We start from the raw sequence: 16,233 nt of genomic DNA, 5'->3' as shown, positions 1-16,233 counted from the left end.
TGGTTCTACAACTTTTTCCCCTACTAGAGCTTCAGAGTTTCAAAGACTGCTTTTTCCTTAGGCATTTTGAGAAGAAAAAGGTTCAGTATAAGGCAAGGCACAGGGTCATATATTTTTAAATTCAGCAGTGTTCTGTCTTTTTGCTCCTTTCCAGAGAAATGGGTTATAGCTTTATTGCCTCAGGGAAGTTGTACAGTTTCATTTATATGCAGGTATTGGGTATCTTGGGAATAGGTACTTCCCTTACATAAGGAAAAGCATTTTACTGTAGGGATTTCCAGGCATATTCTTGGGTTGTTCCTCTTCAAAGGAATATATTGGGTAGCTGCAGTTTCCTTTGTGAATATCCTCTTCCATTCCACCTCCCTAACCCTAGTTTATGGGATTAAAAGTAAAAGCTGTATCTGCTTTGTAGATAGAGACATAAAAAAATGAGGTTTCTGCAGGTTTTGTTTGTACATGGTGATACTTGAAAAATACATTCTGTGCTGTTTTGTTTTCCTAGCAAAGTTTTGAGATACTGAATGAAGATGATGCTTCATTTATCCTAAAAGTTACACAGACTTACAGATGCACTGGTGGAATATCATCAGCAGGCTGCATCGAACAAAGTAAAGTGGATTTTGGTTTGGTTTTGTTCTACTAATCTGTAGATTTCTTAGGTTTCTGTGATTATGCATTTTTACTATTACAGATAGTTTAATTAAAATTGCTGTTAAGACTGTATTGTAAGTTTTGCCCATTAAATACTCGAATTTTTGGAGTGATGATAGGATAAACGTAAGCTTTTCTGTTGAGGAGTCTTAATGCTTTCTGTTCAAATGTGCTTGCTTTTGTTTTTAGGTTTTCTTTTTTAATAGAAGCTAAAAATCTTCTTGTTTCTTCTCCCCATAGTTTTCCTTACATCTAAGTTCTTCTGCTACTTTTGTCCCTTTTCAATTCTAACTCCAGCTCTTCTCATCTCTGCTGACCTCCCTGACACTCTTGTTCTGTATCTCATTTCCATTCCCAGCCTTCACTTCATTCACCACATAATCAAGCATCTTTTTAATACAATTGTTGATCCTACTCTTTGAACTGTTCCGTTTAAGGTTTCTTTCTTCCTCCGCTATTAGAAAACAAGTTTTTCCCCACTGCAAGGGTTGCCACCTAGGTTCCCTATTCCTCCAGTTCACATTTGGTTATAACATAATCTCTGCAGTTTCCATTCCTGGAATTACTGTTTGCTCATTCCCCCGTTGTCAACAGGGATGGGAGGAACTTTCCTCATGTTGGTGATCTATTCAACATTTTTGTCATAGGAAACATTGTTCCTTATCCCTCCCAGCATTTCTTGCAGAATTGTCAGAGTTGAAGAGACTTCTCATTGACCACAACAACTACTTCTGCTGTTAAAGCTTACCATTTAAGTAAAAAAGTAGATAAAAAGCTGAGGTGGAAAATGCCAAATGAGGGTAAGGACCAGCCAACAAGCTGGAGAGAATCAGAGAGGTGACACTTCAAGAAAAAAAAAAACGAACCACTGGTTTATAGTTCTTTTGTCTTCAAGAACATTTCTTAGTTCAGGATTTGTTATAAAGTTTATCTTTGTTCCCCATATTCCATCTTTGCTTGATTGTTTTCTTTCTGCCCCAAAAGTAGTACTTACTCCATGCCTTAGTTCTCATGTACTGCTTTTTACTTCCCCGTTAAGCTTACTTTCATGTTATTCCTGTTGTTTTTTCCATCTAGGATTTTGCTGGTTTATTCATATGGAAAGAAGCCTGCTAGTTGTAGAAAAATAAAATGTTTTTCCCACATTGTTGGGGTGTTTTGGTTTTGTTTTTTTTTTTGTTGTTTGTTGTTTGTGTTTTTTTTTTTTTGTATTCTAAACTGTTATCATTCAGCTGGTAATTCTTTAACTAAATCTTTTATTCTGAGTGTAAAATACTTCCTTTTTAGATCTGACAGGTTGAGAATTAAGCTCTATAAAGTGTCACTTCTTGGCCTTAATACAGTGCTTTTTCAGATGCAGAGACATACTGTGAGCAGTGTATACATAGAAGTTCATTACCAGGTTTATGATTTTCAAAGAAATACTTTATTTTCAGATTTGGTGGAAATACTGGTCTTTATTTGGTTCGTGATCATTAGAAATGTAGTAGCTCATCATTTCAAGAGCTTGTCTTGCTGAAATTTGGAACACAGTTTTTTTTCCAAACTCATAGGACCTCTTGGATACTGAACATAATGGAGAAGCAGCATTGGAATATTCCACAGAACAGTCTGACCTGACTTCAGCAGATATTAGTGACTCTGACACAGGTAATGTTAGCTTTGCAATCTTGCATGTGCTTTAATCTCAACACTGAACCTTGCATAGGTTTTAGTAAGCCTTTTTTTCCTGCTTGTCTGAAAGCAGAGCTTAAGAGCAGAATAAAACCAGGGTCAAGTAGAATAAATGAATCGTTTTGGGTTTGTTTTTCCCAACCACTGCAAATGTTAGAAAGGGCAGACTATTCAAAAACATTCATCCTACTTAGCTGTCGGATTTAGGGAGGAATTGAATTAGTATCAACTCTGAATTTCTTCTGTCCAGAGGCAACTGTTTCTAATGAGGCTTTCAAAGTGTCAGTGGGTTTGTTTTTTTTGGTTTTGGGGGGCTTTTTTACCCCAAAGCTCATCCCCACACCACCATTTCTTTCCCTTCTTGGTGGAAAGAAGCTTAGTACAGGTCTAGTCTGATCAATACCTGTTTAATACCTGAAAATTGCAGCTACTTGGTGTTGGTACTTCTGATTAATTTTTCAAAGAATCTTGTATTTCTTTGAGGCCACTTCCTTTTTGATATAAACAAATAGGTATTTTCCTCAAGTATAGGAAGTACAATCGTATGATTGGAGAGGTAAGATACCCGTAATGCTATTCTTTTTTCTTTCTGTGCAGTGTCAATTTTCTTTTTTTATCCTGGAAATTGAGCTTTTGAAAACCTCAGTTAATACCATGCTTGTAACAAAAATTTGCAATGACTTGCAATATGTGAGACTTGGAATTTTTAGTTCCTTTTTGTAGGCATGAGGATAATAGTTTTCACCCACCTCCCCACCCTTTTTCTCCAGGATTTTCTGTAAATGGAAAGCATTCCTGACTCTCAGTTGTAGCAAAGTCAGATGTGAACCTTACCAGCAATGTAGCTGTGCCAGACTGGAAATGCTTGTTTTGAAAAGCCTTATTTAGAGAAATAAGTAATGAAACCTCCCCAGAATCTTCTCTTACTGAACAACAATATTTCTCTTAAGACTATTCAAGCAGCCGATCAGCTAGGCAGCCCTTATCAGTAAATGAAGAAGACAAAGCTCAAAACTTTTCAACTGGCTTTTCAGAAATGGCATATGAGGACAACATCACTGCTGAATTTTTGAACAGTGTAAGAGATGAATATTGAGGAAGTTACCACTACTGTACACAAAATAGCAGCAGCAAATCCAGCTTTCAGAGGTAATTCGCTTATACATGCATACACACAAACGTGTATAGAAAAATATAGATAACAATTTTGTTAGTCTGTGAAATATTAAGGAGTATATGGGTCAAAGAACTTTGAGGTATTAAGGAGAGTTGGAGTTTTTCTTCCCCTTAGCTTTTGCAGGATCCAGTTTAGGAATGGGAATTCAAAATGGCTGCCTTCCATGAAGGTGTTAGTAATTGCTCGGTTTCTTTAAAAATTCTTTTCTCATTTGTGCATAGTATCATTTACATAGTGAGAGTAAACTAAAATCAAGCATATATTAGAAAAAAACAGAATCTTCTGTTTGTGATATAACTGGTGAAACATGAGTTGTGGGAATGCCAGCAGCAAAGAAATTTATACACTGATTCCTGAAGGAATTGTACAGTAACATAGAAATAATAATGCGTCAGAGACAAGTAGTCTTTCTTCTCCTTGCAAGTTTCCAGTAAGTTTCAGCTATTAAATCTTTTCACATCTTCAGTTAACTACTGCCCTTTCTCCAGTAGCTTCCTGTGTATGTTTCTAAGCTTCTCAGAGTGCATTTACAATCATCAGGGTGAAAAGGACACTGAAGATGGGTACATTGTACAGAAGCTTAAGGTATTATTTGCCTGAGTGCTCACTGTGCAAGAAACTGGAGAGACTGCAATCCATATCATATCCTCTCCTTGGGCATCTGCGTGTGCACACAGCACAGCATAGCATCTATTTGGAATGCAAGTTCTGGAATAACTGACACCATAAAACCATGGAAGTAGCAAACTTTTACAGCACCTTCATGAGCAACACCTGGTCCTAGGGACCTCCAGAAGAAGAGGTCAAAGTACTGATAGTAGTGATTTCTCCCATAAAGCTTCATTTGGAACCTGTAAATCTGTGGGTGGCAAATGTGATTCTCTCGTGTGTGTATATATATATATATGCATATATATAAAAAAAAATTAAGGTTTTGCTGTGTGTTGAGCACAGCTGCTTGCTTGCTGCTCTTACCTTCCTGCAGCTGGACAGGTTAGAAAATAAGAAGAACAAAAGTGAGAAAACTCATTGGTCACTACAATGACAATTAAGGGAAAGGGGGGGAGAGGGGAGAACAAGTGATGCAAAACAATTGCTCAGCACTTTGAGCCTTAGGCAGAGGCTCAGCCAGTCGCTGACCAACAACCACCTAAGAAGCCAACTCCACCTACTTGTATCCCCAGTTTTTTATGGCTGAGCATGGTGTATGGAATATCCTCTTGATCATTTGTCCCTGCTGTGTCCCCTACCAGTCTTTTTCGCATTCCCAGCCTATTCATTGTGGGAGGGCAGAGTGAGAAGCAGAAAAAGCCTTGATGCTTTGCAAGCACCTTTGACAACCAAAACATTGGTGTGTTATCAGCACTGTTTTGGCCAGAAATCCAAAACACAGCACCACACACCTGCTGTGAAGAATGTTATCTCCATCCCAGCCAAAACCAGTACAGGATTCCAGGTGATTTTTGTAACTGCCAGCTGCTATTGGATAGGTGAATAGAAACTGATTAGAAAAATGAGGTAGGAATTAGTGGACACCTGGAAAAACATGATCTGCTTAGAGTGGTTGGTGGGGAATAAATGTGGATTTTGTGGTAAGAAAACCTTCCTTACAGGCTTTCTGGAATTGTTTGAAATGAGTCAGATGAAGATGATCCAGTCCATATATTGGAATTCTGTTTGGAATTCCAGAAAGGTTTTGATAGGTAATCAGAGGCTTTAAGGGAACTGGCTGACTGTGAGACAGGCCCTTTCACTGAACCAGTACAGCCATTTCTAGCAATATACAGTTTCCAGGCACATTCTGATTCTTAACAGTTACAGTATCCAAACTCATGTCAGCATCTAAGTATTTCAGTATAACTTTTGCTTTAAAACACATTTTATCATAACCCCACTTATTTATCAGTTCTGTTTGTTTGGTTTTAACTAAGGAATTGATATTCCAAATGTTATATGGATCCTGACTGGAAGTGGAACTCTGAGAAGACCAAGCAACGGCAACACAGAGTGACAGTAATACAGTTAATATAGCAATGTTTACTTTGTCTAAGTTTGCATTTTGTACTTAATGTGGACTCAATGTAGCTAATTTTGCTATGTTCAAATTTATTTTGCACAGTGTTATTTTAATTAATAACTCAATTTTGAGATTTTTCTTAATTTATTTCTCCGTATAGCTGAAATTTCTGTATTTTGGAAAGGTAAAGTTCATGTGCTTTCTTGCTATGTTAAAACATTCTTCTAAAATGGGTAACTGTTGTTTTTCACAATGTCATTAAATACTGTGCATTGACAGTCTGATCTCTTCTTATTGTGGGTTACCAAAGTTATTAGCAGAACGTAATACTGCAGTCAGCAGTACCAAGTCATCCTACAACAAATACTCAGAAATTATTCCCTGTGGCTGGTAGGCCTGACTCAAAAGCTTTTGTAATCAAAAATTCTCTTCCATATAAGAATTAGGAATAGGTCTCCACATATTTCCTTTAAATAAAGATTAATATAAAGTCAGTGCTGTCAGCCTAGCTATGAGTTGAGAAGTGCTGGATTACAGCCAGTTTAAGGAGCCTAGATAATTAGAAGCTTTATCAAAGTCAACAGAAGTTGGCTGAGCTTCCAAATTCAGGGATATGTCCCAGGAGCTCTAACCTGACGATGGTTATGAGGCACTGACATGGCAGCCAAAGTATCTTTTGTCTTCTCTTATCCCACCAGTCATGAATCCTACCAGAATAAAACGAAAGCTGGCTTATACTGTTCTTCAATTCTGGCTCTTTTAATGTGAAATTTTTTCCAACTAAAGTAGTAGTGTTTTGACTGGATGTAAAGGTCTGTGTATTAATGACTACTGCTTCTGCAGGATGATAAATCTTTTGGATGGTTACAAATTAGTGTGCTTCAGGGGAAAAAAAGTAATTTTTTAAATTTAGATTGTGTAATTAAAATTTGCTTCCTGCTTGTGATGTTGAGTAGCATTCAGTGGTTCTAATTAAAGCTCTTCAGCTTCACAGCCAAATGCTAGTATCGTATAGACATGCTGGGGCCAGATGGTAAATGAACTTTTTAATGTTAACTTGCTTTTTATTTTGGAGTTCTGGATGGAATTGAGAGCCCTCATCCTGATGGTTTCTCATCTTCATATCGTGGAATGGAAGATGCCATCAAAATAAGGTAACACAGCAGCAAGAAAACTGGTTAGTTTTATGTACGGACAGATACAGGAATGAAAACAGTTTACTGACAAAGAAACTAAACCACAAAACACTGTTTTAAGAGATTGTGTAGAATTTCTAGAATGCTTCTAATTATGTTCTTGTCAGAAGCAGAGACGGAAACAGAGCTCTTACACCTCATGTACTCTATAACACGAACAATGTTAGTGCCTGCTTAATGAAGATGATCAGTAAAAAAAAGATCTTTCAGTTGGGAAGAAATTCTAAGTTCTGTTCCTGTCACGCAGAAAATAAAAATAGAAACAGCTTATTTTTTTGTGCTTTCAAAATGCAGAACATTGTTAATTAATAATATCAGAATGTTCTGCTGTTGTAAACGGCCATCTCTGGGACAGCTGCTTTCCCCCTCCTACTGTGGAATCATTCCTAGTGGAAATGAAATTAAGTTGAAATTACTTGAATTGGAGGTTGGATTTTTTGTTTTTCCTTGAGTGCAGGAGGAGCAGGCTGCAAATGGAAAGACCTCTGAATGTCTGAAGCACACTGATTTAAATGGGATTTGAATGGGATGCTGCACAGTGCTGCTGTACTTCTCAAAGGCAGCAGAGAAAACAGCACAAAAATCATAAAACCTGTGCTTCTGGAAATGTTTTTGGAGAACATAGTCCAACACAATCTATCCAGTTGTACAAGTATTTTCCCCTTGATTTTTTTTTTTTTTTTCCCCTGGTGCAAATAGAAGCTGCAAGAAAATTATAGCATTTTGTTCTTGTAGTTGCCTGTGTTTTGTGATGGCTTGGTATAATCTTATACTAATGGGCAACTGTATGTTTGCTCCAAAAGTGTTCAAGGCCAGGTCTGACAGGGCTTTGAGCAACCTGGTCTAGCGGAAGGTGTCTCTGCCCATGGCAGAGGGGTTGCAACTAGGTGATCTTTAAGGTCCTTTTAAGATTCTGCTGGACAGGCTGTTGGGACATCTACTCTGTCATGATTTGCCAAGAAAGGTTGGACCAAATGATCCTTGAGGTCCCTTTCAACCTGGTAATTCTATAATTTTCTCTTTCCCAGGAGCAGCAAGGCAGACACCTGGGGTAACTGGAGAGTTAACAGAATTTGAACTTACGCACTAGCAAGAAAAATTAAAGCAAGAGAAAGTTAATCTTTCTTTTAGCTTTGCCTTAGTTATACAGGTTTTACTCAAGAGATCAGAGAGCTTTGGGGAGGTGGTTTGTAACAGAAATGTGGAACTTCTCTAAGAAAGCAGAAAGTGGAAAGAAGGGTATTCAAAGGCGAATTGATTGGATATGAAAAGTTTTGGGTGTGTAGCAGAAGAGTTACTTTCTGGTGTAAATTGTGATGATCTCTGTTCCGGACAAGTGTGGAAACATCCTTCTCTTGGGTTGCTGCTTCCTGTGCCTTCTGGAGCTGCGTTGTGTCCTGCCTTAGGGACCCACCACCCCTTTTGAAGCATCAGCGAGCTTGATCAGCATGTCGCTGTGCAAAATTGTGCAGTGTGCCCAGTGCTTTGATGCTGTGTGTGAAACGTGAAACCTGAAATGCTGATGCTGGCTCTGCATTGAAATTCTCTCTTCTAAGCCCTTTCCAGCTCTGTAAACAGTTGCTTGTTCTCTTACTTACGAAGATTAATTTAACATCAGATGTAAATCCTAATGTACTCTCTACCTTAGCTTCTCTCAATACTTGCATGTATTTCAGTCTTTTCTGAGTAAGTCTCTTAATTGTGAGTAGATCAAGGTCATTTTGTGTTATAATTCCTACCCAATCCTATAAGCTAAGCAGAGAGCTTGAATATCAGTTCTCCAAGGAAAACCAAAGGTGGCACCACCCTTCCTCTGGCACTAACCATAGATCAGAGCTTGTTCTTAGCAAACATTTTTTTTTGGCAGAGCTCTGTCAGACTGGAGAGCAGTCTCTGCTGCAGCAAGGATTTAAGGGTTGGTTTTCCATAAGGGAAATGTACAGTCCTGGTTGTCGTATCTAACCCCAAACTCGGCAATCAGTACTTAATCTCCTGTGTGATTTGAACACAGAAAACAGCTTGAGGGAAGCTGGAGTTTCAAGCATGACAGTAATCTGAGTGTTTTAGTTCACAAACCCAAAGTGAGACATCCCTGAAAGGTCTGATGGTAGAAGTATGCATTTAAAGACTACTGTGAAGTCAGACCCATGAGTATCCATGTATTCTCCAGTCCAAACAATAAGCTTCCTCAGCTCATGAGACAGATGGGGACACTTTATAGCAGTGCCTGTTGCTATAGGATGAAGGGTAATGGCTTTAAACTAAAAGAGAGGGGAGATTCAGACTAAGTATGAGGAAGAAATTTTACAATGGGGGTGGTGAGGCACTGACACAGGTTGCCCAGAGGGCGGGTAAATGTCCTATCGCTGGCAGCGTTCAAGGCCAGGTACCTGATCGTAGTGCAAGGCGTCCCTGCCCATGGCAGGGGGTTGGAACCAGATGATCTTTAAAGGTCTCTTCCAGCCCAAACCGTTCTGTCACCGTGTTTCTGTGCTGCTGCCCCGTTACCGCGCCTCGCCGCCGCTCCTGCTCGCCGCCACTGCAGATGGCGCCATCGCCGGGGTCCCGGCGGAGCGGGCGGGCAGAGCGGAAGGAAGGGCGCTCCTTCCCGCGGGGGGGCGCTCGCTGGTGCTGCCGCTCACGTGGGCGGTCGTTTCCGGGCAGGCTCTCGGGGGCGGAAGGGGGCTCTCGCTGCCGCGTGGTTGGTGAGTAGCCGGCGTCGCGGCTGTGCGGGGCGGGGCGGGGGGGAAAGGCGCCCGTTCGGGTCCCGTCCGGTCCGGTCCTGCCCGCGGTCGCGGCCCGGGGTCCGGCGGGCTCGCCCTGCCCCTTGCGAACGGCCGCCTTTTGTGTGACCCACCCCCTTCCTGTACGCTCCTGCGCAGGGCGGCGGGAAAGCGTGAGCGCAGCCGCGGGCGTGCCGGTCCCGGGAAACCGGAGGCCTCGGCTTCCCCGGCCGCGGGCTTCGTGTGCCGCCGCTTCTGCCCCACCTCGCCTGGGGGTCCGTGCGGGTGCTCGGCTGCTTCCCTCAGCTGCTGCTCTTGCCGCTCCTTGGCCCTTCCCCGCCGCGGCGGAGGGACTCCCGGGAGCCGAGCTCGCGGCCTTTCCGCCGGCAGTCACAGCGCCGGGCGGGCACTAACGCGCCTTATTTAAACGCCTCACAGGGCGAGTGTAGAGCGGAGACGCCGAAAGATGTCCCGGGACGGCGAGGGAGGAGGTTTAACGGCATAGAGCTGCGGGAGGAGCCGGCGCCGCCGCTTCAGCAGCGCTTTGGCTTTGGGGTATGGCGTTCGCGGGGAGGTGTGTGGTGACGGGGTGTTGTGGTGGCTGGGGATGTGCTGTCCAGCGCGAGAGCCGCGTAAAGTCAACTGCGATACTCAAGTATCCCCTTTGCTGGGAGAGAGCTCGCCCAGGTGGAAAGCTTTGATCAGGTTAGAGCAGTTAGCGCATAGATGATCAGGTTAGATCATCTAACCTGACCTAACCTGATCAGGTTAGAGCAGTTAGCGCATGTACCTTGGCGTCTGGTTCCTCAGGATTTTCCTGGTTGCTTGAGCTTGTAATTATGCTGGTAGCAGGATTCCCTGAGGATACTGCCTCAGAGCTGCGAGGGACTAAGTTACAGGTGAAGCAGCTGCTCTTTTTGGTCCCTTCTTGTTTCCCTAAGCCTGAGGCGAGGCTGGCTGACTGACATCTGAAGTAGCTCTTGAGAAGTGCTGTGTATGTTAAAGGAAGCCGATATTGATTTGAGGTTACTCTAATGCTTTGGACTGTGAAACTGTATTGGCGCGTAAAGCAGTTGGGTGCACTTAGCTTAGTCCTGTTGGAGGAGAGCCAGCTGAAAGTACAGCTGGAGTCAAAAGGCGGTTGTTTCAGCAAGACCTCTCATTGAAATGTGTACATAAATTCATAAGCTGTATACTGTTTTGCTTAATGTCTTATTGCATAGTCCTGTGGTGTTCTGGTGGCTTTGGTTTTGCAGTCATTTTCTCTAGTTTGGCATGGTACCTGTGAATTGGAAATGGATGTGCTTAGATTTCCAGTAAATCATTTCCAAGATATGTAGTGCAAGGTAAACTGTGCTGCTTTGTTTTATTTAGTAGGAGAAAGTATACTTTATAAACCTCTTCCTTCAAAAGAACTTAGTTTACTTGGTCCAGGTGTGTGTGCACCTGCATTGTAAAGTTCTTAATGACAATGGGAAGCCAAACATTTAATCTTGTGGAGTGAGGCTTCCTAAATACCTCCATTAAGGCAAGCTTGGAAAGGGGCAATCACATTTGTGTCAAAAGCTTTTAGCTATTTCTGTATGCATTGCAGTCAAGTAGTGAAAGCCTTGTTGTAATTCTTTCCTAAAAGTTGCATTTGGTAAAAATCAGAAGCTTGTAAAACTGTAGTTGTCACAGTTGGACACTAAAGGACCTTTCTATTCTGGCACCACAATGGGAGGTTTTTAAAAAGCCTTTCAGTTGAGAGGTTACTTAAGCTAGCTTTATACTTCAGTTAGAGTAGTCTTTCATGTAATTGTTTGAAGTTAGCATGTGAAAAGCAAAAATTAAGTTGCAGTCAAATGTTTGTATAATCAGTTTAAATGCTCTTAAAAAGGATAGAACATGATAATTGGATTTAAAACATTCTTTAATGATTATTGTCATTATATGTGTATGAAATACTGTAATTCAGCAAAAATTTAGAGTTTGAAGCCCATTGGGAAAATCAGCTCTAGAATTCTGTTTTCTAGAGTGGTATCCACCACGAAAGAACCATTGTTTGGATGTTTATTTAGAAATTCCTGGGTTTAGTCAGCTGTGTTGTTTTGTATGTGTTTGGGCTTTTTTAGTTAGTTTGGTCTTAAAAATGTGAGCATTGTGTTCACAATTCTTTGTGTGTAGTTCAGATATAAAGAATGTGCAAAACGTGATTGCCCCAAGGGTAGTTTGAGAGAACTAAAGTTTATGTACCTGACAGCATGGACTGTCTGGAAGTGTTGGGATTTCCAGCTCAATGCCTGCTACCATTATAGAGTCGTGAGATGTTGAACTTGAACCATCATAATTAGTGGCTTTGTGCTTGTCTCCCTGTTTCCCTTTTTTAAGTAGTAAGTAATCTATGCACCCACTTCTGGGAGTCACCAGACCATGGATGGATTCTTGGTCTGTCTTAACAGAAATCTAGGTGCAATTTATACGTGATGTTGAGTGTTGTGACATCAGCTTCTGGAGTCTTGTTATGAATGAATTTAGAAGTGCAGAAATCGAGAGAAAGAAGATTAAAGCAACCTGTGGTGTAGTGTTTGGTTTTGTTTTCTGTGTGTTGGGTTGTTGGGTTTGTTGTTTTTTTTTTCTAATCTGGTAGAATTAAGAGTACTTTTATCAGTACAGATATCAAAGCCAAAAGATCATTCAGAAACTGAAGTGTGGGTTTTAGTTTGTTTCGGTTATCGTACATCTAAGTATGTATGTATGACTTGTAAGCATAGCTAATCATGCTGCCTTACTTCTTACGCCTTGTTAAATATGACTTAATTTTTCTCTTTCTACTCTATATGTGACCATTTAACACCCTTCCTTCCCCTTCCCTTCTTGCTGTTTCTTTTTTTTTAACACACAGACTGGACTTTTCAGTGTGTACTGGAAGTTTTCTTGATTCTTGCATACTCTGTTGTAAGCGAAGGCCTGATTAAACCCGTGAATTTACCTGGGCAGAGTGTATGCTATTAATGATTGAGCTGGTAAACAATGTACATTAAATGAAACAGTTCACTGAGTTCTTTTGGCTTGATTAGTCAACTGTGTAAAAAGTTGATTTATTGGCAGGAACTTTTAAAACCAAAACAAACCCAGCAATTTAGTGAAACAAAGCAGTGGAAGACGGAGATACTTTGGTGATCTTTTTCAGTAAAGTAGTTCTCAGAGGAAAGACAACCAAAGGAGCAGCAGAGGGTTTTCTGGACACTAGACAAACAGCCACACTGAATCAGTCTCCATGTCTGTGTAGCCTAGCATCTTCTCTTGGGAGCAGATGCTAGTTATGCATAAGAAACAACATTAAACCAGTAGCCTTCATTAGGAAGTTGCTGCTCTTTGATGGAAAAAGTATTCATTTATTATATATTTAATCAAGTTAAAATTCCAAATATCTTTTTTGCAGAGAATCAGAATGACTAAAAAAAGGAAACATCAAGAAGATTTCCAGAAAGTGAAATTAAAAGTTGGGAAAAAAAAGCCAAGACTAGAGAATGCAACTGATACTACCTTCAAAACAAAGGCCATACAAATTCCTGAGCAGCTCAAAGAAGATGGAGCGCTTCCTACGCAAAATAGAAAACTTAACATAAAGGTACACTGTGACATTCTGTTCTGAGATGATAGAAAATTACTTGTTATTTATTAAGGTTTGCTATGCTTCCTAGAGTTTAGAAAAAAATACTTATTTTAAGAAAAAACAACCCAGCAGTATCTGAGTACAGCCCCTTTGTCCTTGGCAATAATCTGATCCCTGAATTAAATGAATCAAATTGTTGGACTAGTGTGTAATGCAGAGGAAAGCTTTTCTGCAGTGCAAAAGCTAAAGTTGCATGCTGATTTGAGTATCTGAGATTAACATTTAGTTTTTGAAAGTCTTGGGTCATAACTTAAGGAGACTTCCTGAGATTGCTTTTAAAAAACCTTGTATTTCTTTTGATGGTGGTTGTACTTCCCTTTGTGTGCATTGTCTTCTGTCTTGCAGCTCTCTCCTCAAACTGAAAAAAGCTGCTGAGACTGAGATTTCATAGTTCTACTTTTGAGAACAAGTGTGAGAGGTCTTATTTTTGGTCATTTCTCTGTAAAGTCAGTAGGGTTGTGCATAAACTTAAGAATGAGGAGTTTCTAATTACCTGAAGGACAGGTCATGGTATCTTGTTTGTCATTGAATTTTGATGATTTGTTTATTGTTATGCTTTAACATTATGTTTGTTCTGAGCATGTTATGCTGTTATTAACAGCAGCATGTCATCAGAATTAATTCTATATTTTTGAGTGTTTAAGAAAAAAGTGCTGGAAGTAAGTGAGGAAATTTAAATTGCTTAAAGCAGTAATGTGTTTCTTTCCTTTTAGGATCTGCTTTCACAGATGCATCACTATAGTCCTGGGGTTAAACATAGTGCACTTCTTGGGCTCAAAGATCTCCTATCTCAGTATCCATTTGTAATTGATGCACACCTTTCAAATATAGTAAGTGAGGTGGCAGCTGTGTTTACAGACAAGGATTCTGGTGTCAGAGGAGCAGCTGTTCACCTGCTGCAATTCTTGGCTTCAAAAATAAGAGCGGAACAGATTGCTCCATTTTTTCCTTTGGTAAGTGCCCATCTCTCCAGTGCCATGACTCATATCAGTGAGGGAATTCAGGAAGATTCATTGAAAGTCTTGGACATTTTACTGGAAGCATACCCAGCACTTCTCACAGACCGCAGCAGTATATTGTTGAAGAATTTTGTAGAGCTAATTTCTCACCAGCAACTGTCAAAAAGACTGAAAAGCCGAGAGAAACTTTCTTGGATGCTCTCTGTTAACCCCAATCGCAGAGTAACCTCTCAGCAGTGGAGGTTAAATGTACTTACCAGGCTTAAGAAGTTTCTCCAAGCAGTAGTAGATGGCTCCAGTGAAAGAGAGGATGAAGGGCTTCAAGAACAAAAGGACAGCCCTCGTTCTGTGAGGAACCCAATCTGTATAAATTGGAAGGTCCATGCAAATAATCAGCAGTGTATACAACTGTTTGAAAATGGTGGCTTACGACCAAAGATCAACTCGTCATTTAGACTGAGGTGAGAAAATGTTAACTAGTTTGGGAATTAATGTCAACTCTGTGACCACAGTGTTAAACTGTCTTTTGTTGCTGTTGAAGACAACAATTTTATTGTGGGATTGTCCCTTAGCCATATTTAGGGCATTTAGTGTAATTTACAGTCTTACTGCAGTGGTTTTAAAATGTGGAAATAAGTCACCAGATAACTGTGCTGTGTGTATATGATGAACTTCCCCATTATGAAATAAAAGCTGTATTTTACGCTATTCATAATAATTTTGGAAGACCAACTCTAGTGGGTTCTTTTGGAACGCAAACTGATGACTACAGGTTGTTGCAGGATATCAAATAGACCGGGGGGCAAGCAGACAGATTTCTTTAAACATAAGCTAGTTTCTTACATTGTGATAATGAGTTTTATGGAATTTTGTACTTCTACCCTCAAGAGTCTTGTCATAAGTTTAGGAGTCTCTTTTCTTCAAATGTAGCTCCTTTTTAAAAGGATGGCATGGTAAGATGTGTCAGGCTGTGTGAGTTCTCTTGAGTTTGATTCTATATATTTAATCAATTCACTGGTTTATATCTTTACTATGGATAAAAGATGTCTGAAGCGTGTTGATGAATATGGAAGAAAATAGAGTGCGCTTAGACACAGGAAAGTTTGTGTGTTCTTTTGTGGTATGCTACATAGATGTGAGCTGAAGTTAAGGGAGAAATAATTAACCATCTTTATTTCTCTTCCTCCTTTCTAATTCACCCACTCTTCAGACTAGAAGGGAATCTCCCACCCCACTTTACAGTACAAACATTGGCATCCTCATGTATATTCATTTCTGTAGATGTTGCATACCTGCTGGTGGGAGACCTGGAATGACTACTTGAAAAACAGAAACTGTTTAGTTATTACACAAGCACTTCTAATCTACAGATATTAAGGTGGTTTTATGAGAAACCATGATCCTTGTTTTACTGCTGTGGGGAGACTGAATAAGTTTAGTGTAATTGCTTTATACACCTTATCTAGGAGGTCAGTGGCAGAAAAGGGTGTAAACCCCACTGCCTAGTCCGTTGCTATGTCCAGCTTGTATCTTCAAATGAATGAAGTGCAGAAGAAGAGGTGTTCTCTTTCGATACCACAGGTGTTGGCCTGAATTATCAGGTAGTTTCCATCTCTGTCATGGAGACACACAAATGCACAAATCCATTCCCATTCTACAAAGCTTTCTCTGAGTATATAGCATATTATTTGTGGTAAGTATAGGAAATTTACATTAAGCTAAGTAAAAAGGTGCAGTTTATTGTCATGGAAGTGGTTGTTAATATAGCGTAAGAGTTCAGTCATGACCATCAGTATCTGCTGCAGGTAAAATTCTAGTTGGCAGCTAAGACCTGTGAAGCCCACCTGAAGCAGAGGGAAAGGTTCAGTGCTGGGTATAAAATAGTCCTATGGACTTCATCTCTGCAGTCAGAAGCACACCATTGTGTACCACCATATATCAGAGGATTTTTGTATTGTGCCCTGAATGATATTCAGTGTGTGATGTACCATGCCCTGTAATATCTGAAGATGCATTGTATCCAAGATCTAGGAAACTAAACTTTACATCTGGTGTCACCGGAACTGGATTCTGCTTTTCTGAGGAGCTAGATTTTGGTGAAACGTCATGATCCACTTGTGGTTATAAATACTTAAGAAAGGCATTTGCAAGCATGAGGAGGAGACAGAAGATTAG

The 16,233-nt window shown here is 40.3% G+C and overlaps 1 protein-coding gene across 3 annotated transcripts in view; it reads left to right on the top strand.

The window, feature by feature from the left end:
- Positions 1–9,343: 9,343 nt before the first annotated feature.
- TEX10 (testis expressed 10) overlaps positions 9,344–16,233 on the top strand; it is a 49,834-nt gene continuing 42,944 nt past the window's right edge. For 2 of the 3 annotated variants that reach the window (XM_062608935.1, XM_062608932.1), the window contains exons 1-4: positions 9,344–9,427; positions 9,886–9,996; positions 12,866–13,054; positions 13,813–14,519. In XM_062608935.1, the coding sequence (XP_062464919.1) occupies positions 12,875–13,054; positions 13,813–14,519 (887 nt within the window). In that variant the 5' untranslated portion in view covers positions 9,344–9,427; positions 9,886–9,996; positions 12,866–12,874. Of the gene's footprint in view, positions 9,428–9,528; positions 9,721–9,885; positions 9,997–12,865; positions 13,055–13,812; positions 14,520–16,233 lie in introns of those variants that run through there. The other variant, XM_062608934.1, reaches the window with a different exon arrangement.

Source organism: Pezoporus occidentalis, unplaced genomic scaffold (assembly GCF_034315485.1).
Source record: "Pezoporus occidentalis ecotype Australia unplaced genomic scaffold, CSIRO_AGI_Poc_V1 ctg132, whole genome shotgun sequence".
Classification (NCBI taxonomy): domain Eukaryota; kingdom Metazoa; phylum Chordata; class Aves; order Psittaciformes; family Psittacidae; genus Pezoporus; species Pezoporus occidentalis.
This window is presented reverse-complemented; position numbering and strand designations above follow the sequence as displayed.